Below are 25,954 nucleotides of genomic sequence, written 5' to 3' on the forward strand. Positions count from 1 at the left end.
TGAGGCATTAAAGAACAGGTGGAATTTGATCCATTCCTTTAACAACATTCACATTTAGCTGGGTTACCCATTGAGAATACCTGAGCTTTCCATTGAGAATACTTGGGTTTGTACTCTGTGGCAGAAGGTGAAACAAATGATATCAGATAGGCTGACCACACAGTAGGTGCACAACACCCCCACACCAGAATATAGGCCCTGAAATTCCCTGCGGATCCTGCAGGAAACCAGCAGCGAAAGAGCAACTTGTATTTGTCCAGGGCTTTGACATAGCGAACATCTCAAGTTCCATTATCAGATTGTAATCAGACACACCTTAATACCAAGCCAAAGAAGGAAATATCAGGAGAGATGAAAGTGGGTTTTACAGAAAATCTAAATGGAGGAAAGCAAAGAGCAAGCCCTTGGAAGATGGTAAAAACATGCTTGTGTTGTACTTGCACTGCTTCCAAGAGATTTCTGCTTGTCTTTATAGAATCTTAGAATCCCTACAGTACAAATGGAGGCCATTCAGCCCATCGAGCCCACCCAGGCCCTATCCCTATAACCCCTTGTATTTATCCTACTAGTCCCCCTGACACTAAGGGGCAATTTAGGATGGCCAATCAACCTAACCTGCACATCTTTGGATTGTGGGAGGAAACCGGAGCACCTGGAGGAAACTCACACAGACACGGGGAGAATGTGCAGATTCCACACAGACAGTGACCCGAAGCAGGAATTGAACCTGGGTCTCTGGTGCTGTGAGGCAGCAGTGTTAGCCACTGTGCTGCCCACAATGATGTAACCTCTGTCTGCTCTTACAAAGAGAGTGACAACCTACTCCAAGAGCTCCCGCTGTTAAAAATGCAAAGTGAGAATATCTACCGGTCATCATGAAATACAGTCAAACTCAGTTATCATTGGGCAGACAATATAGAGATAAGAACATGTGCACAAACCAAGCAAATACCATGTTAAATTTTCAGTGTGCTATGTGCAGTTAAAGCTGGGGCCCAGGATGAAAGTTGAGGTTGTAAGCAGTGTTGTGTTACGTCCTGAATGTTGATAGCGAGCTCTTGAAGCTTTTTAACAGTGAGGTTGTTGTATATGGCAAACATGAATTATTCTCTGAATTCTGAGCAGGCACATCCCATGGTACTTTTTGCCTCACCTGCCCTGGTAGTACAATGAAACTTACAACAATTGACTGTTGTACGTGAGGTATGGAGTTAGCATTCCCTGACTGGAACCCAAAGCAAATATTTATTTCATTCAGTCTCAAACAAAGCCTTTACAAACTTTGGCAGGGCCAGTTCTTAAGGGACCTACTGAACACTGGGAACATATCTCAAGGAATATTTGCCCCAAATAATTCAGCACAGTTTTTGTTTCCTGTATTGCTTTATAGAGAAATGGTATAAATCTAACTATTTTTGAAGCAGGTGAAATGGAACAAACCGAAGTTGGGTGGCTAAAATATCAGCTCTACATGTAGATTGATGTCATTTTGAAGTATTTTGATTAGGTCCTTATATTGAAAAATAGCAATAATAGGCAATGGCTTTTCAGTGCAACCATTTAACGAAGATAACATTTAAAACAATAATTATTTCCGGTTGAGTCTCAAATCCTTCTTGATAATGGATTTTAAATTGGTTAAGTAATCACAAACTGTGATATTTGAATAAAGAAACTTTTTTAATTTTTCTCTTGTGTTGACGAGAGTAAAGCAATGCAAATATATTCCACAGGATGACAATAATGTGTATTTAATCGGAACTTATTTATTTGAGTGCTGCAAGCTATCAGATGCTGGTACTTACGGTCCAACCCCAATGCAAATTAGTTATTTTACATCAAATAATTCATTATTAAGCAAAACAACTGGAAACATCACAAAATGACATTTATACATTTATTTATTAAGTCGGTGCTTCTCTCGTTTAAAAAAAAGTATAAAAAGAGCTGGGCCTGGCAATACTCTACATTTAAAACTTCCTTATTTTTATTTTTCAATAGCTCATTCAAGCTGATCCATTTATATTAATATCAAAGGAATGTAAGAGGACGTAGATGATTTTGAAAATGATTACTTCTAGTTTAACACTGGATAATTGAAGTAAAATCAAACATTTTTTCCAGCAAGAAAACCTTTAATACCACAAAAAGAGTGTGATATTATCATATAGAAATCTCAGACACTTGTATCAAATTTCCTTGTCTGCTATTTTAAAAAAGAACATTCACACTCGCAAGAACACAAGAAATAGGAGCAGGAGTAGACCACTGAGCTTCTCCCCTATTCAGAGCAATCATAGCAGATCCTGGGCTCCAATTCCAAGGGCAAAATTTAATGTTTGAGATGGGGGTCTCACCCACCAGCTGGAGAACTGGCAGGAGCCCCTTGTAGCCAACACTGATGAAGACAGGATGGGGGTTTTGGGGTGGGGGGTTGCAGGAGAGGGATGGTAAGGGTGCCACAGGCAGGGGCAGGGAAGTAGCTCTCAGCAGACCCCATCCCTTCACCCCCTTCCCTTGAGCAGGAAATGTTTTGAATGAGAGACTGCTCCCCCCTTCACCCCAGCCACAAGCCCACAAACGCCCACATGGTGACTCCCCTGCCCGCAAATGGTTATGCCAGTTGTGATGGAATAATGCCGGAAGTTGGCCTAGGTAGGAAGGGCATCCACGCGTCTTCCCACCCCAGACTTAATCAGGTGGAGGCAGAAGGGAGATGGGGACCCCACGCACTCCTGACTGGGTAGATGTGACCCATGCCTCCAAAAGCATCAAAAGTACCATTAAATTCCACCTTGCTTTCACACCAGCTTCCCATATTCCCTGATTCCATGAGAAGTCTGTCTACCCAGTCTTGCATATAGTCAACAATGACAAACACAGATGCCTCTGGGACAGAGAATTCCAAAGATTCATAACCTCTGAGCAAAGAAATTTCCCTTCAGCTCAGTCCTAAATGATCAACCACATATCCTGAGACTGTGCCCATGTGCTCTGGGTTCCCCAGCCAGCAGCAAAAAACAGGTTGGAATTTACATTTCCCTGCCATTGTGTTTGAATGTGGGGGAGCTCATAAAATGTAGCATGTGGCCAGCTACTGCGTCCCCGCCCACCCCTACCTGTCTCCATTCTACAAGGGGCAATGCAGGGCCCACCCTAGGACTGCACAGGGATCTGTGCTAGGACTCCAACTATTCACATTGTATATTAATGCTTTGGAAGAGGGAAACTAAATGCATTATCTCCAAATTTGCAGATAATACAAAGTTGGGTGGGAGGGTGAGCTGTGAGGAAGATGCAGAGATGCTTCAGTGTGATTTGGACAGGCTGAGTGCGTGGGCATCTGCATGGCAGATGCAGTATAATGTGGATAAATGTGAGATTATCCACTTTGGTAGCAATAATAGGAAAACAGATTATTACTTGAATGAGTATAAATTGAGAAAGATGGATACTCAACAAGACCTTGGAATCCTCGTGCATCAGTCGCTGAAAGTAAGCACGCAGGTACAGCAGGTAGTAAAGAAAGAAAATGATATGTTGGCCTTCATAGCGAGAGGATTTGAATATAGGGATAGGGATGTTTTGTTGCAATTGTCTTGGGCGTTGGTGATGCCACATCTGGAATATTGTGTGCAGTTTTGGTGTCCTTATCTGAGGAAGGATGTCCTTGCTATAGAGGGAGTATAGCGAAGGTTTATCAGGCTTATTCCTGGGATGGCAGGTCTGTCATATGAGGAGAGACTAAGTCGGTTAGGATTATATTCACTGGAGTTTAGAAGAGTGAGAGGGGATCTCATAGAAACTTATAAAATTCTAACAGGATTAGACATGGTAGATTCAGAAAGAATATTCCCAATGGTGGGGGGTGTCCAGAACCAGGGGATCATAGTTTGAGGATAAGGGGTAAATCTTTTAGAACTGAAGTGAGGAGAAATTTCTTCATCCAGAGGGTGAATGTGTGGAATTCACTACCACAGCATGTAGTTGAGGCAAAAATGTTATCTGATTTCAAGATGAAATTAGGGCCAGAATTCTCCCAAAAAAATTCTAAGTGCCGAATTCGCGGGGAAAACTGGAGTAATTCACGCTGTTTTTTTCAGTGGGAGTTCAGACTAGAATCTCCCACACTCTGTGCACTGCAGAGGCCACCAGCGTAAATATCATTAAATTTCAGTGGGCCGGGAGGCTGCGCATGCACAGTGGCCCTGAATTGTCAGCCTCCCATTTACTGGCCCGCTCGATCGCTGCCCAGCCCGGGAGTCCCGCTGCCCCCCCAGTCTTCCATGGCTCAATCATAACCCCCCGCCGAGGCAATGCCGAACCCCCCCAGCAAGCAGACGTCCCCAGGCCACCCCGATCTCCAGCACCCCCCCAGTGATGATTCCCCCTACCCGCGCCCCCCCCCGGCAGACTCCCCCCTGGCTGACTCCTCCCAGACCGTTCCGATCGTTGGCCTCTTTCCTGCCCTGACCAATCCCAATACAGTGGCAGCGGGATCCCCCCCCACCCCACCGATCGTCCCCAATAGGCTTTGCCCCTTGGCACTGCCCTGTGCCTAGTGAGCAGGGCCCAGTGGGCAGTGCCAATGTGTCCCCTGGGCATGGGCACTTTGCCCCTTGGGCAGTGCCAGGCGGCACAGGCTGGCACTGCCAGGGTGCCCATGCCCTGGGGGCATCCCCCCCCCCACAGCACGACCCCCAAGGGGGGGGCCACACCTGCCTGCTTCATTCCAGTGGGCCACGCCTGCCCCTTTCATTCCAGTGGGGTCGTCCCGAAAGTGGGGACCTACTGTAACCCTCGCGAGAGTGAAATACTCTGGCAGGGTGGGAGAGGCTAGTGGGCCCGGAATTACATTAAAAACAGATTTAAAATATATTAAAATGACTTATCTGGTCTTCCCGCCAGTTTCCAGTGCAGATCTGACAATGCCAGAAAACCGGCGCTGGGAGATGCGCTCATGGTGGGAACGCATGCACAAATCATGCGCATGCGCGACCGTGATATTCTCTCACCCCACTGCACTAGAAAATTAGTGCGGCAGGGTGGGAGAATCACCCCTAGATATAGATAAAGCTCTTGGGGTTAAAGATTCTTTCTCCACAGATGCTATCAGACCTGCTGAGATTTTCCAGCATTTTCTGTTTTTGTTTCAGATTCCAGCATCCTCAGTAATTTGTTTTTAGTTGTCAGGGACAGATGTGTCTGCAACAGGGGAAGCGATGGTGTAGTGGTATTGTCACTGGAATAGTAATGCACCATGGTAAAATTTGAATTCAATAAAGAAACTGGAATTAAGAATCTACTGATGACCATGAATCCATTGTCAAATGTCATAAAAATCCATCTAGGCAACGAATGCACTTTAGGGAAGGAAATTTGCCATCCTTACCTGGTCTGCCCTACATGTGACTCCAAACCCACAGCATTGCAGTTGACTCTTAATTGCCTTCTGGAATGGCCAAGTAAGCCACTCAGTTCAAAGGCAATTTGGGACGGGCAATAAATGCTGTCCCAGCCAGCAACGCTCAAATCCCATGAATAAATATTTTTTTAAAAGGTGGTTTGCTGAGGATGTGGTCCAGTTGTTTTTCTCTCTTGTTGGTTCTTTAACCACCTGCCAAAAGTCCATTTTGGCAGATATATCCTTCAGGATATGGCTAACTCAAACGGTAAAGATGTGTAAATCAGGCAACCATTGAATACTTGGAGAATCACTAGCTTTGTTAAAAATAATTAAGCCAGGACACTAAATTTGTGACAAGGATTTTCATTATTCTGATGATATAAAATGTTAAGATGTATAAATATGTAGTGATGTTGGGTGTGGTTGCTTTAACAATGTTAATAGCATAGCCCATTAAAGCGTAAAACATACTTTTTGTCATAAAGCGATTCCTTATCATGTCACTTAGATAGATAGATAGATAGAACAGTACAACACAGAACAGGCCCTTCGGCCCACGATGTTGTGCCGAGCTTTATCTGAAACCAAGATCAAGCTATCCCACTCCCTATCATCCTGGTGTGCTCCATGTGCCTATCCAATAACCGCTTAAATGTTCCGAAAATGTCTGACTCCACTATCACTGCAGGCAGTCCATTCCACACCCCAACCACTCTCTGCGTAAAGAACCTACCTCTGATATCCTTCCTATATCTCCCACCATGAACTCTATAGTTATGCCCCCTTGTAATAGCTCCATCCACCCAAAGAAATAATCTTTGAATGTTCACTCTATCTATCCCCTTCATCATTTTATAAACCTCTATTAAGTCTCCCCTCAGCCTCCTCCGCTCCAGAGAGAACAGCCCTAGCTCCCTCAACCTTTCCTCATAAGACCTACCCTCCAAACCAGGCAGCATCCTGGTAAATCACCTCTGCACTCTTTCCAGTGCTTCCACATCCTTCTTATAGTGAGGTGACCAGAACTGCACACAATATTCCAAATGTGGTCTCACCAAGGTCCTGTACAGTTGCAGCATAACCCCATGGCTCTTAAACTCCAACCCCCTGTTAATAAAAGCTAACACACTATCGGCCTTCTTCACAGCTCTATCCACTTGAGTGGCAACCTTTAGAGATCTGTGGGTATGGACCCCAAGATCTCTCTGTTCCTCTACAGTCTTCAGAACCCTACCTTTGACCCTGTAATCCACATTTAAATTAGTCCTACCAAAATGAATCACCTCACATTTATCAGGGTTAAACTCCATTTGCCATTTTTCAGCCCAGCTTTGCATCCTATCTATGTCTCTTTGCAGCCTACAACAACCCTCCACCTCATCCACTACTCCACCAATTTTGGTGTCATCAGCAAATTTACTGATCCACCCTTCAGCCCCCTCCTCTAAGTCGTTAATAAAAATCACAAAGAGCAGAGGACCAAGCACTGATCCCTGTGGCACTCCGCTAGCAACCTGCCTCCAGTCCGAAAATTTTCCATCCACCTCTGTCTTCGATCAGACAACCAGTTACCTATCCAATCGGCCAACTTTCCCTCTATCCCACACCTCCTCACTTTCATCATAAGCCGACCATGGGGGACCTTATCAAATGCCTTACTAAAATCCATGTATATGACATCAACTGCCCTACCTTCATCAACACACTTAGTTACCTCCTCAAAAAATTCAATCAAATTTGTGAGGAACGACTTGCCCTTCACGAATCCGTGCTATCCCGGATTAATCCGCATCTTTCTAAATGGTCGTAAATCATTACTTAACCATTTCTTACCAGTATGAAGGGTATCTGCTCAATCTGACCCTATTGTTATTTCTTTTTATAGGATTTTTCTATGCCTTCTATCAGCTTATTCAGCCTTTATTCATTTGAAGGTCAAGAGCTGATTCTTACAGAAGGCATCAGTTGCTGGAAGGATAAGGATTACTACCAAACTCCAAAGTCAGTCAAGGTGAACAGTGGAATGTAAGTAGGCAGAAATCACCTATTCTCTGTTGTTCTAATGTTTAGAAGGCATATTTATTTCTGTACTAGGAATGAGAAAGCCCATTGAAGGCGATTGATTCTGGGTCAATTAAACTGTTAAAAAGGAGCTGCAATGAAATTGGGTGAGTGGGAGGATTTGAAAGTGGGAGAGACATTGGGATACTTTCATTGAGACCATTCCCCCAAAATAGAGCCTGATCCTTTGAGTGGTTTTCAAATCAAGGAAGGCTCTACAGCAGTAGCATAGTCTCTCTGCATTGAACATGTTAACAGCGTTGCTTCATTCCTTTTAACAGGGGGGGATAAAGAAAGGAATTAGTGCTCCTCAAAATAAGAGATATCAGCATGAGGTTGCACAAAGACTGTGAAAGAATAATGAGAGAGATTCTGAATGAAGTGGGCTTGACAGTCAAATTATCATTTCTTGTTCCTGATGTCTCAACTTTCTTATCCAACCTTGACCTAAACCAAGGTGAAATGGGATTGTACAGATAAAAGAATGGATCTCATAGCCCCAGAACACAGCTCTGCATGGACCAAGCAAAACTCAGTGATAGGGCAACATTACTTCTCAGCCTTTTAGCTAAGAATAAGCGTAGGATCAAGCCTGAGATCAGGTGTAATGTCTGCTCTTGTCAGCCTGGATCTAGCATGTCTCTCTTGTGGGGACCATGAATTGGATTTATTCTGAATTTGAATTGGTTTTTAAAGCAAGCAAAGAGATGGATTAAGGTCCACTCTGCACATTGGCTTTGTAATTCTGAGAACAGAGTAACATTTTAAAAAAATACTATAAAAACAATTCTCAGGTTCACACTCTTACACCTCCCTCCTAATTTGAACCGGTAAGTAGTTCATGGTTAATATTCTCCAGTGAAAGCAGCATTCTTTTTTAAAAATGTATAATTGTAAAACAAAATTGCAAACTCCTATTACATGATCACTTTTCTGTGGAAACATTTCTGTGGAAGCATTTTTACCATTGTTTCAGTCAGGTACAATTGAATAACCTCAAAACTGTTAATGAGGTGAATAATTAATGTAACTGAGCTTTCCTATCTGATCGGCCAGCCAAATATAAGACAATAAGATCATAATGAGTGGGTTTAATTATTAAACTGTCATCTTTGATATAAAGATCAATGATGAAGAGTAGAAATGGAACAGAAAATGAAATAAGAGCAATAGTGAAAGGTGCAGATTTTATAAAGAGGTAAAATACAGCAGTGAAAATAAAAGTTAAGGGAGTGAGACAAAAAGAGGGTCAAGGAAAAGACAACCATCATTACTGAAAAGCTGAAATCAGAACAGTTGTGTCAGCCTTGGCTCAGTGGGAGCACTGACAGGAATCAGAAAGTGCTGAATTCTAGAGATTTGAACACATCCGAGCTGAAATTCCAGTCCAATACTGGGGGGTACAGCACCGCAGAAATGCTGTCTTCTGGAGATCCCATCTGCCTTGAATTGCTTTGAAAGATCACATGGCACTATATGAATAACATATGATAAGAAAAGACAAGAAAAAAAAACAGCTGATCTATTGACTCTGCCTTATACGGTCATGCTGCAACTTTGGTACATCATAATCCACATCTGCCCCCAACAGCGCAGCCTTGCAATCTCCTGGATGGGTGAAAGAATCTGAGTTACTTTAGGGAAATACCCCTTTCATTTGCCGAAGACAATCAAACAAATTGCAAGAGACCACGGTGACTTGGGATGAATGGGATCAAAGGTTATGGGGAGAAAGCAAGATTATGCAATGGAGTTGGACAATCAGCCATGATCGTGATGAATGGCGGAGCATGCTCGAAGGGCCGAATGGCCTCCTCCTGCTCCTGTCTTCTATGACTTAGACACATTTCCCCCAGTACTAAAACACTCTCTGTACATAACTAATGCACTGAGAAACTTGTCCAGTCCCCTTTAAGTACCTACAACTAATCCGCATTCACTGCAAGTGAAGGCAGTTTATTGCAGAGATTGTTCAATCTTCATAAAAAGAAATACCTCCGAACATTTAACTTATTTCAATATTTGTGTTAATTTATATTCATGTCCCTGATCCTCTCTCGATTAACCAGAATCAAATCTTCAATGCCCAACTCTTATCCCTACCAGATGCAGGCTGATTGAGTCTAGGGCTGCCTATAATCTATTTTTTTTACACGAGAAGGCCTTGGCAGGTAAGGTTAAGGAGAACCCGAAGGCGTTCTATAAATATGTGAAGAGTAAAAGGATGAGATGTGAAGGAATAGGACCTATAAAAGGTGAAGGTGAGAAAGTCTGTACAGAACCGGAAGAAATAGCAGAGGTGCTTAATGAATATTTAACCTCGGTATTCACGGTGGAAAAAGACCTGGGTGGTTGTACTACAGGATTGAGGTGGACTGAAAAGATTGAGTATGTGGACATTAAGAAAGAGGATGTGTTGGAAATTTTGAATAGCATCAAGATAGATAAGTCACTGGGACCAGATGGGATGTACCCCAGGTTACTGTGGGAGGTGAGGGAAGAGATTGCAGAGCCTCTGGCAATGATCTTTGCATCGTCGATGGAGATGTGAGAGGTTCCGGAGGATTGGAGGATTGCGGATGTGGTTCCTATATTCAAGAAAGGGAATAGGGATAGCCCAGGAAATTACCGACCGGTGAGTCTAACCTCAGTGGTTGGTAAGTTGATGGAGAAGATCCTGAGGGACAGGATTTATGAACATTTAGAGAAGTTTAGTATGCTCAAAAGTAGTCAGCACGGCTTTGTCAAAGGCAAATCATGCCTTACGAGCCTGGTGGAGTTCTTTGAAAATGTGACTAAACACATTGACGAAGGAAAAGCGGTAGATGTGGTTTACATGGACTTCAGCAAGGCGTTCGATAAGGTCCCCCATGCAAGACTTCTCGAGAAAGTGAGAGGGCATGGGATCCAAAGGGCTGTTGCCTTGTGGATCCAGAAGTGGCTTGCCTGCAGAAGGCAGAGAGTGGTTGTAGATGGGTCTTCTTCTGAATAGAGGTCGGTCACCAGTGGAGTGCCCCAGGGATCTGTTCTGGGACCCTTGCTGTTTGTCATTTTCATAAATGACCTGGATGAGGAAGTGGAGGGATGGGTTGGTAAGTTTGCCGACGACACGAAGGTTGGTGGTGTTGTGGATAGGTTGGAGGGATGTCAGAAGCTGCAGCATGACATAGATAGGATGCAAGACTGGGCGGAGAAGTGGCAGATGGACTTCAACCCGGATAAATGTGTAGTGGTCAAATGGGATGAAGGCGTATAATATCAAGGGTAAGACTCTTAGCAGTGTAGAGGATCAGAAGGACCTTGGGGTCCGGGTCCATAGGACTCTTAAATCGGCCTCGCAGGTAGAGGAGGTGGTTAAGCAGGCGTATGGTGTGCTTCCTCAATCGAGGGATTGAGTTTAGGAGTTGGGAGATAATGATGCAGCTTTATAAGACTCTCGTCAGACCCCACTTGGAGTACTGTGCTCAGTTCTGGTCGCCTCATTACAGGAGGGATGTGGAAATGATCAAAAGGGTGCAGAGAAGATTTACAAGGATGTTGCCTGGATTGGTTGGCATGCCTTATGAGGATAGGCTGAGGGAGCTCGGTCTTTTCTCCTTGGAGAGACGAAGGATGAGAGGTGACCTGATAGAGGTGTACAAGATGTTGAGAGATATAGATCGGGTGGATTCTCGGAGGCTTTTTCCCAGGGCTGAAATGGCTGCTACGAGAGGACACAGGTTTAAGGTGCTGGGGAGTAGGTACAGAGGAGATGTCAGGGGTAAGTTTTTCACTCAGAGGGTGGTGAGTGAGTGGAATCGGCTGCCGTCAGTGGTGGTGGAGGCAAACTCGATAGGGTCTTTTAAGAGACTTCTGGATGAGTACATGGGACTTAATAGGATTGAGGGTTATAGGTAAGCCTATATATAAACCTAGGTAGGTAGGGACATGACCAACGCAACTTGTGGGCCGAAGGGCCTGTTTGTGCTGTATTTTTTCTATGTTCTATAATATCTTTACATCCACATTTATATTTGCATCATTTGCAAATTTAGGGGTGGTTCGTGATGCCTTCATCTATATCCTTGATATAGAGAGTAAAAGCACAAGTCTGGGTACTAACTATAGGGCACCGCCATCAACCCAGTCTCTCACCCACAACCAGCACCTTTAGTAACTATTTTTGTTTGTGCGAATGCAACCCATATCCTTATTCAACTTAAACTCTTTTTATAGTCCAGCAAAGGTCAAACTTATTTAGCCTTTTAGAGTCATTGTGGCACTGAAGAAAGCCATTTGGCCCATCAGGTTCATGACAGCTTCACTACAGCTTTTTCCTGCTTTATCCTTGTTGTCCTGCAAGTTTATTTCCCTCAAGTGCCTATCCCATTTCATTTGAAATCCACCACCCTCATAGACATTACCATTCACTGTGTAAAAAAGCTCTTCCTTTCACCTTCGCATCACATGACCAAATCCTTTATCTGTGTCTCCTATCCTTGTACCATCCGCTAAAGACAATCACTTATCTTTGGCTACCTCAGCTAAACCTGTCATAATCTTGTAGACTTCTACCATATGTCCCCTCAATCTTCTGTTCTTCAAGAGAACAACCCAACTTCTCCAGCCCAACTTTGTAGCTAAAATTCCTCATCTCTGGAATTATTATGGAAATTTTCCTCTGAACCCTCTCAAGGGTTTTCACGCCTTACGGTGCAGTGATCAGAACTGGTTAGTGGCCCTTCACCGAAGGTCTTTTGGAAATTCAAGGTACTATGAGATTATGAATCCCAGAATTTACAAAGCAAGAGGCCATTTGCCCATTATGGTGATAGTTTCGTAAGTAGAAGTGTTAAGTCCCATTCCCTGCTTTGTATCCATTTTATATTCTTACTTATATCTCTGCTCCGATAGGTGATTGTTTCACTCTTCAAAATTGGTACAGAAACAGGAAAAAAGGCAATGAAAGGATTAAATATTGTTATAAGATATATTGACAATAACAGATTGAGTTAACTGATAAGTTGTTCATAAAGACATTCCTAGGGTTTTTTCTTACATGACTAATATCTGAATTTACAAAAAGAACTGGGAAATTTCAGAAAACATTTAGCAATAATCTTTATTGATATAATTTTTGTTTTATCCGTGTCCTATATTTAAAATTAGGATTTGATGATATTTTAGTAGCTTAATGCTTCTCATTCCTATAATCAAACTGTTGCACTGTAAGGAAAACATTTAACTCATCTGGTCTGGCCACCAGTGAACTAGAGAATCTGTCCGAATTGTATTTATGTGAAATCAGTTCCAAATTAGTATATTTACAATGAGCACCTTTGGATAAACATTCTTGAGAAGTAAATTCACATTGCTCAGTCGGCAATAATGCAAGTGAATATGTGACGTGAAATGAAGTGAATTCAACATCATCCTTACAAAATGATCAATACATTAAGTAAATTTTTGCTATGTTCCCACACCAAATAATTCAAAATTGTTTATTAGACATAGATATTATTGAATCAGCTTGTGTAAACCAACAAAAATAATAATTCAGCTCTCATTTTACAATTCCTCCTGATGTATTATCTGCGTATAATCAGATGGATCGCCTATGAATATGCCAACTTTAGAGGAAAGCAGTTACTTTTGGAATGTAGTGAAATTACTAACTGGAATAAATTCAGCGGATGGAAGACAATTGGCTCAGCGCATCCACTCAAACAGGTAACTCAAACTCTTGCTGCAGTTGTATTGAGCCTTGGTGAGACCACACCTGGAGTATTGTGTGTCGTTTTGGCCTCTTCACCTAAGGAAAGATATACTGGCCTATAGAGGGAGTGCAATTCACCAGACTGATCCCTGGGGTGACGGGATTGTCCTATGTGGAGAGATTAAGGAGACTGAGCTTGTATTTTATAGAGGTTAGAAGAATGAGAGGTGATCTCATTGAAGTTTTTGCAGGGCTCAAGAGGTTAGTTACAGGAAGGATGTTTCCCCTGTTTGAGGAGTCTAGACACCCTCAAACACCCTCTCGGCACCAAGAACAGGAAACTTGAAAAACTTGGCATTTATATGCCCTCTTTGTGAACACAAGTTGTCACTCACCTGATGAAGAAGCTTGAGGCTCCGAAAGCTAGTGCTGCCAAATAAACCTGTTGGACTTTAACCTGGTGTTGTGAGATTTCTTACTGTGCTTACCCCAGTCCAACGCCGGCATCTCCACATGAGGGGTCTAGAACCAGAGGACACCGTCTCAGAATAAGAGGTAGGACATTTTTGGTTCCAATATAAGGATGAATTTCTTCACTCGGCGAGTGCTAAATCTTTGGAATTCTCTGCCCCAGATGGCTGTGGAGGCTCAGTCATTGAGCATGTTCAAAGCAGAGATCGATAGATTTCTAGATACCAATGATATTAAGGGATACAGGGATAGCACAGCAAGATGGTGTGGAGTAAGAAGATCAGCCATGATTATTGTTGGATGGTGGAGCAAGCTCGAGGGGCCGAATGGCCTACTTCTGTTCCTGTGCTGTCTAGCTTGTACAATTAAAAGTTTTACAAGGAACTTCAATATCACGTCTCTGTATCCTCCATCAGTTTGTTTCACACTTGGGGTGGCACAGTGGTTAGCATTGCTGCCTCAGCTCCAGGGACCTGGGTTTGATTCCCAACTTGTGTCACTGTCTGTGTGAAGTTTGCACATTCTCCCCATGTCTGCATGGGGTTCCTTCGGGTGCTCTGATTTCCTCCCACACTCCAAAGATGTGCGGGATAGGTTGATTGGCCATGTTAAATTGCCCCTTAGTGTCCCGGGATGTGTAGGTTAGATGGATTAGTGGGGTAAATATGTGAGGTGACAGGCATAGGGCCTGGGTGGGATTGTTGTTGGTGCGGACTCACTGGGCCAAATGGCCCCCTTCTACACTGTAGGGTTTCTATGATTCTTTCTATGTTTCTACGTTTTTTGAATCTCACCTCAAACTTTTGTGCTTCAAATTCTTCATCTCTATCAACCAGGATGCTTCTGAAAAGAGGGTTTCTGTCTTTTGCTTTTAATGTTGAAGGAGGGACGAACACCCCTGAGAAGTAGGACTTGCCCAGTCTTTTACATTTAAGATTGATTTGTTAACAGTGCATTTCACAGAGTAATGTGAACATAGGAAACATAAGACTCTCTGAGGCATTCTCTTGAATCTCTCATCTTAAGCATAGCTTGTACTAATGAAGCTGTCCTTTCGATTCTCCTCTCATGCATAGAGATACATGAGACAGACAAAGCACATGCTTACCTTTTTGGCTGTTTTACAAGCACATCTGTGGCCATCGAGTCCGGGAGTAGGTTTTTTTAATGTTGAAGCAGGGGACGAACACCACTGAGAAGTAGGACTTGACCAGTCTTTTACATTTAAGACTGCCCTATTAACAGTGCATTTCACAGAGACAGGAACGCTACAGACTATGTATGCCACAGTCCTTCGAATAAAACTACTGGAGTGAAAATTTGGTTCATATTGTATCAGAAGAAGAATGCAGTGACATTTTGGTAGTGTGGGTTTCAAATCTTCATCAGGTTGGCAAGTGGAGAAAATCTGGGCCGCATTTTAGATGCGAATTGGGTTGTTTACAAATTCAATCAGTTTCATAAGTTTCATAAGTATGCCACTATTATTTATCCTTCCCAGCTTTGCCATTGGAAGTTCGTCGTCAGGTTTTGTCTCTTCTTTGAATATTACTAAAGTCATGTTTTTGTCAACCAGGCTGAGAAGGGATGAAAATGTTCCGGCCTGGTTTTAAGTCCCATTGGGACAGGAACATCAGTGGGCACCAGTTTGCCATTGCCATCCCTGCCGCTCGCAAGTTTCATCTGAGCAGGGTAGGCCAGTCCTAAGAACCCATCCAATTCACAAATAAATCCAAGTAAAGCAGTTGAAGAAGTCTCTGAGATCCCTCAGAGGGCCAACTTGAGATCTTATGAGGACACAGGGGCTGCATGCTGGGTCAGGAGAAAACTAGGTACATGGAGCTGGCAACACACCAGTCATGGAGGTTCCAAGAAATTAGGTGGGTCACATGATAGGAAGGGGCACTCTGCTATCAACACACAAGTGCCATTGGGTGTGCATAGGTTGTGTATGCATTCAGGCACTATAGGACATCACCACCCCCCACCCCTCCCTCTTGGCATCATAGGGACATAAGAGGATTGGGCAAGGCTTCCAGAAATCATTGGAAGTCCACCTGAGTGAAAGGAAGGCAGCAGCACTTAGCAATGGGATCACAATTCTCAAATTGTGAATGTATCTAGCTCTGTCTTAAAAATATTCAAAGACTCTGCTTCAATCACCTCTTGAGGAAAGAATTTCCAAAGAGATTGCCGATGATTCACTTCAGTTTGTACCAGAAAAAAAGTCCTCTAATGTAATAATCCAGCACATGATTCACTTGCTGTGTCAGAACCATCAGCTTATTTGACCCACTCTCTGGAATCTCTCCCCACCTTTAACTGTTGTCTCTATTCCTTCCATTACAAATCTGAAAACCTACCTTTAGATCGCCGTGTTTCTTTTCATTTCTGATAGAAAAAGAGAGGGTATATCTGCACTGAAAAATACATTTGTTCTAATTTGGAGAAGGGGAGGGGGTGAAGTCGTGGATCTATAATGGCAACGGAAGAAGGAAGGTACCGGGGAAGGGAAGAGGGGTAAAGAAGTGGGTCTACAAAGTGGAGCAGCAAAGAAGTGGTTCTGTGAAGGAGGAAGAGCTGTCTCGATGAAACGCAAGGAAGGAAAACGCACATTCGAAAAGGAGAAAGGTTTCATGAATGCAAAATGAGCTTTGCTTCGTCAATTTTTATGTAGATTGAATGAATTTATTTGATACATTCTTCAAACTTTGCTCCTGGATCACACAATGGATTAAATTGTAATCACCATTGTCTGATTGATATCATTACAAAGTTACATATATATAATATACATATATATATATATACCAGCCAAAATTCTCAATTAAAATTTCAGAACAATAACAATACAAACAGTTACTAACAACTACAACCTTCTGTTCTTGTTCCATCAGCCTGGAGTCTACTTCCGAATCAAAAACAAAGGCACAGGAGGGTTTGTGACAGTTGTTGGAGATTCCAAAGACCCCAGGGAATCTAAGTTATCCGTCTGTCCTTACAATGGTAAACCTACACAGATATGGTTTTATTGTGATGGACTTATTAAATCCAAGGTAATGTAATTGTAGTTCTCTGAAAACACAATGGTTTGAGATGAATTGTGCATTAGAGAAATATTTCTGATCTAGTAAAAAATAAAATTGATTGGCTGATAAAATAGTTACTCAAGCCAATAAAATCTTGTATTTGTTAGCAGCTGAAAACTACCTACAGCCATGGAAAGATTCTGATATGTTAAAATAAATAAAGTGGCAGTATACTCTAAATACATGCAGGTACCCACCAATTAATTTGGTAATTTTTTTTATTCATTCGTGGGACATGGCTGGCCAACATTTATTGCCCATCCCCAGTTGCCCAAGGGCAGTTGAGAGTCAACTACATTGCTGTGCCTCTGGAGTCACAAACAGGGTAGGGACAGCAGATTTCCTTCCCTAAAGGACATTAGTGAACCAGATGGGTTTTTCCAACAATCGATAATGGTTTCATGGTCATCTGTAGATACTTAATTCCAGATTTTTGTTTTATTGAGTTCAAATTCCACTATCTGCCGTGGCAGGATTCGAACCCGGGTCCCCAGAACATTAGCTGAGTTGGTGGATTAATGTTTTAGCGATAATACCACTAGGCCATCGCCTCCCCAATAATAATTCTATTGGTTACTTAAATGATTTAAACTGACTATTCAAGCAATATTAAATTACAAAGCAGCAAAATATAATGATTAAATTTAAATTCAATGTTCATGCAGCAATATTAACCTGTTTTTGTTGCCCTGAATGTTGTCCAGCTGGTTTGGACTGGATATTTTATCCGTTACACATGATAATCACCAATCTAATACCCACAGTGTACTTCAGGATTTTGTTTTGCTGAAAATCATAAAAAAACTGATGTTAAATATGCATTGGCTACCTTACCAAATTCTTGTTAACTTGATTCAAAACAATTGTATTCATTTTATGGCCATTTACTTTATACTTACTGCAAACATTTTTTCATTACTTTTACATTTTCATGAAGCACTAGGCAATCATTCCTTTGATGTAGTGACCCACTCTCCCTGTTACTGATTAATTATTGATGGTCATTATACTGAACCCTCTTTGTCATAGAACTAAGAAGCAGACACTAGTGCGGGAGGATGCACCCCCTATATATCATAAAAATGGTTCATGACATTATTAAGTAACCATGTTCGTGACTAACGTAAAGGGGATTTGCAGGATTCAGAAAGCTCTGGGTGAATTAAGTGGATCGGCTAAGGACTGCCAGATGGATTTTAATCTGTATAAATAACAAATACAAGAGCTGCTTGTATTTATATAGTATCTTTAATATAATAGAAAATTCTAATAAACTTTCTGTGTTACAAAGCAAATTTGACACTAACAAAGCTTGGCGAAAGGTAAATTTTGAGGACTTTTTCTTAGTGAGAGAGTTCCCGAGCTTAAGGCTTTGGCAGTTAAATGGTAGAACAATTAAAATCAGTGATTCTCAAGAAGCCAGAAAAGTAGATATTTGGTAGTGTTGTGGATCTGGAGATTAGGATAGGGAAGGGCAAGGTCATTGAGGGATTTGAAACCATGAATGAGATTTTTTAAATTGAGATGTTTCTTAACCAGGAAACAATAGGTCAGCAAGGCTCGGAGTGATGGGTGAACAACTCCCATGCAGGTTAGGACATGGACAGTAGAGTTTTCGATTAACTCAAATTGACGAAGGGTAGAATTTGGGAAGCTGGCCAGAATTGCATTGAACAGTCAAGCTTAGAGGTCACAAAGTCACGCAAGAGGCACAAAATGTAAAATATTGCACACTAAAAAAGGAAATATGAACAATGGATACATTATGACTTGTTACTAATTTGGGTTTACTGTTACTAAATTTGAAAAATGAAGAGATTGGATCTGTTTATTAACTACTCACTTAGTATCAATGTGAATTAGATAACAATATGAGTGGTCAAATGCAAGAAAGCTCCTTGAGGGTATCTAAATAAAAATTGAACAGGTTACAGTATAACTCATTGGTTAAAAAAAAATTTTGTTCGAAATTTTGAGTACTGCACTTTTTAATAAGATATTGATGCACCACAAAGAGGTCCCGGAATACTCGAGGGTCAGCCTAGATTTTGGCCGGAATTTTCTGGCCGTTTACGCTGGCGGGATTCTCTGGTTCCGCTGAGCACCAAATTTTCCATCGTCGCTTGTAGTGCTGATGGGGTATAAATGGCTGGAAAATTTCGGCCCTTGTCTCTAAGTCAGAGGGTGGGTTCAAGCCCCACTCCCGAGGTGAGAATGCTACCATTGAGCTACACCTGACACCAGTTATGGTTTTGGATTAGCAAGTTGGAGGTTATAAATTCAAATCGAATTGAGGGAAGTTGTGATACTGAATTCAATGAATCCAGGAATTTGTTTCCAGCACTAGAAAGGTGATCATAAGAGGTGTCAGACAAACCCATTATTTTTTCATGTTCTTAAAGAGGAGAAACAGTTCCTCCAGCCAGCCTACAGGTGACTCAAAACCCATAATACAGGATTTATGCTTAATACTCTCTAAAGTGGCCTACCAAACCATGCAAGAGTAAAACCATTACAAAACAGAATGCCAAGAAAAATGGACAATGTTTGGTGTCATGCCTGAGTCAATGTCGATCCTGCAAAGTCTTTTTTAACAGCTTCTGAGAACTGTTGGGGGAGCTGTCTGATAGGTTAGTCAAGCAACAATTTATTCCAAGAACAACATTTTAAAATGCCAAATGAAACAATGCAATCATATGCACAGACTATGTATGGGGTGGTATTTAATTCCCCCACAGCAACAGGTTTGGAGCTGGGGCAGAGCCTTGTGTTCTAGCACAAAGGTTCAACATGGAGATCCCACTGTTCTCCTGCCACCCTTCAATTAAGTCCGTAGCAGGAAAGCCTTCCCACCTGGAGGTCAAATGATGGACCTCATTGCGCCACTGCCGGCAGTAAACTAGCGATCAGACCGGGACCAGAAATACACTGCCAGGTAAGTCAAGGACCTTGTGGGAGAAGTTCTTCCTTGCTGGGCACTCTGTCAGTGGGATCTGGAGAAAGTGCCCCCAATCTCCCCCCCCCCCCCCCCCCCACTACCGCCTTTGATCTTCAAATCAGCTGCTCTCCCCCTCCTCACCTGCCTGACCTTCAGCAAACCCACCCCACTCACTTTCTCACTCACAGTTGGCCGCACTGCATTACAGACAGTGCTCTTTGCTCCTGGAGGACTTCTGGCTTCCAGCTGGCAGCTCTCGGAGGCATGATACTCACCTCACACCAGGATTTATTTGGGAAATTCCTCAGGCAGCAGCTGGGAATCCCAATGGCAGGGCTCCCGAAAGTGGCCACATCAGCGTTGCCACCAATTTTCCAGTTGTTGATGCCCCCTCCCCGCCCCCATTGCAACCATCTATTCCACCCATGAATATAGTTGGAATATAATATACAAAATCTACTAATCAGAATTACTTAAAATGAAGCAAGCTGATTTTTTCCCTCATAACCAAGATTAGCTTGGTCTTAATGAACTAACAAAAACACTACTCCATTCTTCTTACAGGCTAACTCTGCGTGCATAGATGCCATTGGTGGTCAAGAAAAGGCTGGAGCCAAAGTAAATCTTTGGACAGAGCATGGGCGTACTCATCAGAAATGGAACATTAATAGGGATGGAACTATTTCTTCTCTTCTCGATTCCAATCTGCGACTAGATATTAAAGGTAGCACACTTGTTCATTTAAAGAAGCAGGAATTTAATTTTCCAACTCATCTGATTTTAAAAATTGTAAATCTGAAGAAAATACTGGATAATTTCCATAATTCACTACTTGATATGGTTTACTGAAAATCCAGGCTGCAGTTATTAATGTTGTTCTCATATCAATGGAAAACAATGTCAAGTACATATTGAAACCAGAATGCCAGCATAACTTGAATGGATTCCTAAGCACAGTAAAGGCTAAGCAATGCACAATGCTTTCCAAGGATCCACTTCACACTGCTTAACTCCAGTACTTGTGAAGTCAGATTCACTGAGTCTTTTAGAAAATTCATAAATTTGGTGTGGGCGATTCTCAGCGGGCCAGGAGACTCATTCGGCAACCTAATAGCAGACTTCCCGCTGGCGCCTTGGCCTACACGTGTCTCTGGCCACAGGATTTCTGGTGTCGTTCGCTCCGCGCCAGAAATCGGCACAGAACCGAATAAATTATTTAAATGAGGATTTGCCTATCATTAGCAGCCCCGGGACTGAAATACTGAAGACTCCAGGCCCGCTAGCCTCTCTCTCTCTAACACCACCCCCCACCCCACCCCTGCCAGGGGGGTTTACAACAGCTCCAGCGGGGAGCTGACGGTCTGACCCCGCTGGAATGAAGGGAGGCCATGCAGGCCCCCTGGAGGGTCGGGGGTTAGGAGGGGTGTCCCCAAGGCATTGCCAGCTTGGCAGTGCCAGCCTGGCTCCCTTGGCACTGCCCAAGGGGCAAAGTGGGTAGACAAGGGGGCAGGGCCTATAGGGGTCAGAATGGCCTCTAGGGGAGAGATTGGTGGAGGTGGGGGGTCCCGTTGCCACTCTGCACTCAGACTTGGTGACAGAGGGAGGGAGGCCAGCGATTCGGGCTAGGCATCGGTCGGTGGGTGGGGGGGATCAGCCTGCTGAGGGGCTCGGGGTTGCCGGTGGGGGCTGTGGGAGGGAAATCAGGAGAGCAGGACGGGGATTGAGGTGGGCGGTGAGGCTGAGGCTGGACCGGACATGTCTGGGAGGCCAGCATTCGGGCCATGGAGCAGGATCGGGAGGGCAGCGTTGGAGCTGGCCAGCGATTGGGAGTGTGAGCTGCTGCACATGAGCTGTTCTCTGCACTGACAGATCGGCGCATGTGCAGTAGCCCGCTCAGCGCTATGCTGCCGGCCAATCCAGTGGGAACAGACCCCTCCCACTGCTTTTTAATGATATTCATGCTAGTGACCTTTGCAGTGCACAGTGTGGGGGAGATTCATTTTGAAAATCCCATTGAAAAAAACCAGCGGGATTTACTCCAGTTTTAACGCAAGTTTGGCACTTAGAATTTTTTTGGGAGAATCCCACCCAATATCTTAATACTGCAGAAAATCAAACACTACAACCTGCATTTTCCTAATTTAGAAAAAAAGTCTAAAATTTGATCACTTTTGACTTTCTTTTGTGAGACCAAAATGGAAACAGCTTATTAGATTATCTTAGCAATGGCCCCAGAAACACAGGGCTGAGCGAGGGTTGATGTGGTGATTAACTCTTTAGGGGGCACACAGCAGAGTAAGGGTTACAAGAAGGCCAACAGCCAATTTGCAAACTGAAAGACTAAATTAGGGGCCATTTTACTGTGTCATTGGCTTCTTGCACATGATGGGTGGACACCCGCACCCCACCATGTGAGGGACCCAGCAGTAAAATAGAGCTTTTTTAAAAAAAACATTTTTAGCGCAAGTGTTGCTGGTTGGGCCAGCATTTATTGCCCACCCCTAATCCCATGAGCTGAGTGATTTGCTTGGCCGCTTTAAAGAGCATTTACGAGTCACAGGGAAGAATGTTTCACTGAAGAAAAGGGGACCACGGGCAGAGAAGGCAGCCCCCTTCTCGCACCATGGATCTCTCCTTCAACGTGCAGCCCTTTAATTATTTAAGTACATTCTTGCTGTAAATACCTGCTGCAGGCCCCAGGTCACTTGCCTTCCTCAGCAGTGGCCATCTCTCCCGGTGACGCTGGTGGCATTGCTGGGCTGCCAGTCCTCTGATTAGGCTGGCAGTACCCACTTAATTAGCTGCCAGAAGAAAAATGCAGCCCTGGGTCCCACTGCCTGCTGAGATAGGATTGCAACATCGCTTTCAGAATTGTCAGTAGAACATCTGTCGCCTCCACAAAATTCCGGCCACAATTTTAAGCTTGGGCTTGTACTCGCTGGCCTGCAAAAGAATGAGGGGGGATTTGATTGAAGTATATAAAGTACTCAATGGGATTGATGAAGTAAATGTTAACCAAATGTTCCTCCTCCTAGAACAGTCCAGGACAAGAGGTCATTGCAGTAGAGTAAGAGGGGAGAGGTTCAAGACAGGGATCAGGAGAAGCTACTTCTCACAGAGAAGTAAATCTATGGAACTCACTGCCCCAGAGTGCAGTGGATGCAGAATCAATCAATCAATGGATTCAAGAAAGAGTTAGATAAATATTTGATCAAAAGCGGAATAAAGGGCTATGGCGGAAAGGCAGGGAAGTGGAGTTTAGAAAAGATGGAGATCAACCATGATCATATAGAATAACGGAGGGGGCTGGGAGGGCTGAATTGCCTACTGTATGTTCCTATGTTCCGTCCTGGCTGATAAATTGGTGGTATGCCATAAAAGGCTTTTTTAAAAGTGTTGGGAAGCTTACAAAGCAACTACAAGATGGAATTTTTCACCTTCACAATTCAGAAGCCATCAGCTATCCCAGCATTGTATTTTGTTATGCACCAGCACAATTTTAATACTTTTAATTTCTGCTTCATTTTTCAGGCGGTGATTTCTATGACAAGGACCACATCATCTTAAACTTCCCAGAAAAGCAAGAGACACAGTTCTGGGATATTGACGTGCTGAGTTGAGAAAGACAAATGTTAAAAGGAAAAAACTGAACTATTATTTGGACAGATCAATCAAATCAATGTAACAATTGCCACGTAAAGCAAAACAAGACTCCTGATTCCTCTCGGGCAATTATGATCTGTACAAGTTGTCTTCAATCCAAATAGTCACAATTCGAGCAGCATTGTTCTGTTTGTAAGTCGATTCTGGGCAATTGAGAGAAAACAATCACATTTATACTTGTTCACTCTATTAGGAGCCTCGCAGTTAGAAATTACAGTTTTAGTCAATGCTCTCCATGTTGCAAGCTGGCAAAACTATCTAAGGGGAAGTTTCACAGAAGTTCCCTCAAGTCTACTGTAATTTAGAACCTCATTTCTGTGAAACCCATTCATGGAAGTCAATGTAATCAAAAGCCCTGAAACAAAAAAAGAGTATTAAAAGTACACAACTCATTGTATAAGCACTAAAAACATATTACACTGGCAACTGACCTGTGCGCACTTTGCTATTTAACATTATGCTCAAGATGATGGTTGTTATTTTTAAAAATATAATCATGACTACAGATATTGAAGCATACCGATGTTTAAAATTATTGTAAATAAGTAAATGTATATTTGCATTTTTATTGGATTAACGCAATAGAAAAATAAATTACATAAATCAAGTTGAGCATCACATATAATACAAAGCAACATTTTTGGTGCACCAACTTTGAACTAATTCTCCAGGAAACGTGTCTGTAGTTTCTTTATACTTTTAGAACTGAATAACTTAGAATCATTTTTGTAGCTGCTTTATTACTTTTTTTCAAAACTGGTTTAAATCCATAGTTAGTGACTTAGTGATCAAAATTTTTTTTAAATGGACCTCTTGGGTTGTTGTTACCAAGCTAGAGCTAATATTTTCACAGAATCAGCCAGCCAAAAAGGGCTGCTATTTGGAATATGAATCTCTTTAGCAATATAAATAAAGTTCCCTGAATCATCAGTAAATAGTTCGAACTTATAGTAGAATTAACTGGTCACCCAAAGCACATTGTCATTGACTGCTCTCTGTAAAATTCTATTTTATTTGGTGCGTGATTATATTATTGAGATTGTAGAACTCTAGAGGTGCAGAGGAATCTGGGCATCCTAGTGCATGAATCACAAAATGCTAGTATACAGCTACAGCAAGTAATTAGAAAATCAGGTGGGGTATTGATTACAAAAGTAGGGAAGCTATGCTTCAGTTGCACAGGGCATTGGTGCGACCACATCTGGAGTATTGTGTACAGTATTGGTCTCATAAATATGTTAGAAACAGTTCAGAGAACGTTTGCTCAACTAATACCAGGAATGGGCAGGGTTATCTTATGAGGAAAGATTGGAAGGTTAGGTTGTATCCACTAAAGTTTAGAAGAGTAAGAGGTGGCTTGATCAAAACCTTCAAGATTCTGAGGGGTATTGAGAGAGTGGACGTGGAGCAGATGTTTCCCGTTGTAAGAGAATCTAGAACTAGGGGTTTCAAAATAGGGGGTCACACATGCAAAATGGAGATTAGGTGAATTTTCTTTCACTAGGGGTTGAGCCTCTGGAATTCTCTTTCTCAAAAGGCAGTGGAAGTAAAATCTTTGAATATTGTTAAGGCAGAGCTAGATAAATTCTACATTAACAAGGGGCTGAAAGGTTATCAGGGGTAGGCAGGAATATGGGGTTGAGGTTACACTCAGATCAGCCGTGATCTTATTGAATGGCGGAGCAGACTTGAGAGGCTGAGTCGCCTACTCCTTCTCCGAATTCGTATGTATCCATATCTCAAGCTAACCCCTGCCTATATATAGCAACATGTTGCAAGTTACAACTAGGCTTTTATTACGGTGAGGCAGCAGTTCTTCTAATAGCTGCAATGCAAGTGAATCATGCAAGCTCCTCCCAGCAAATCCTGCAAATATGGAATTTAATTCCTCTTGCTGGAGTTCATGCCAATTCTTTCAATGGAAAGAAAACTCGTTCCGTGACTGATCCCTACACTGCAGCAGGATGAATACTGCTTTAAATAGTGTATTGCAGAGACAAAAAAGAGACAGGTGAGAAAAGGCTAATAAAAATGTGAAAATTGGAGAAAACAAACAGAAATGGATAGATAAAAGCCACAAAAAAGTGGTTGGAGGAGGGAAGAACAAATCAAGAAGTGGAGAGAAAAAGAGACATGCACACAGGTGTTTCACTGGGGTTATCAAAACTCAATGGGTGTTCGATGAATGTGAAATGGATCCCAATGACTTTGGATAAAGGACCCTCACAATACAAACACAAAGGTCTTGGTTATCTCAAACTCTCAAAACGTGAAAAGTCACAACATAAGATGTGGACTTTGCACTTGTAATAGGTCACATGGATAAGACCGCAGAGCTGATTCTTGCTGCCTAAAAATAGGCAATAACTATGGCCATCAGAAAGCCACTGAACTGGCTGAAGTCAACTAAACAACCATGGTAATAAACAGTAACACCATTAAAGCAGGGATTGGACTGTCTACAACCTGTCCCAACTTAAGTTCACATTTAAATGGAGACAACCATTCTTGTGGGTAGGAAAACACAGACACTTCAGATACGAACAATTTGATCACGGACAATAAGAAAAAACATTCTTTCCTTGATGCTTTACAACAGTCAATGTCAGCTATGAGAAAAACAGATCATA

The 25,954-nt window shown here is 42.6% G+C and overlaps 1 protein-coding gene across 1 annotated transcript in view; it reads left to right on the top strand.

The window, feature by feature from the left end:
• The window catches only part of LOC144506436 (uncharacterized), an 81,695-nt gene extending 57,700 nt beyond the window's left edge, over window positions 1–23,995 (top strand). Inside the window, exons 16-20 of the mRNA XM_078232551.1 lie at window positions 7,293–7,432; window positions 13,054–13,177; window positions 16,532–16,690; window positions 20,226–20,385; window positions 23,193–23,995. Of these exons, the coding sequence (XP_078088677.1) occupies window positions 7,293–7,432; window positions 13,054–13,177; window positions 16,532–16,690; window positions 20,226–20,385; window positions 23,193–23,281 (672 nt within the window). The 3' untranslated portion in view covers window positions 23,282–23,995. The remainder of the gene's footprint in view (window positions 1–7,292; window positions 7,433–13,053; window positions 13,178–16,531; window positions 16,691–20,225; window positions 20,386–23,192) is intronic.
• Window positions 23,996–25,954: the final 1,959 nt, after the last annotated feature.

This window comes from Mustelus asterias, chromosome 17 (assembly GCF_964213995.1).
Source record: "Mustelus asterias chromosome 17, sMusAst1.hap1.1, whole genome shotgun sequence".
Lineage (NCBI taxonomy): Eukaryota > Metazoa > Chordata > Chondrichthyes > Carcharhiniformes > Triakidae > Mustelus > Mustelus asterias.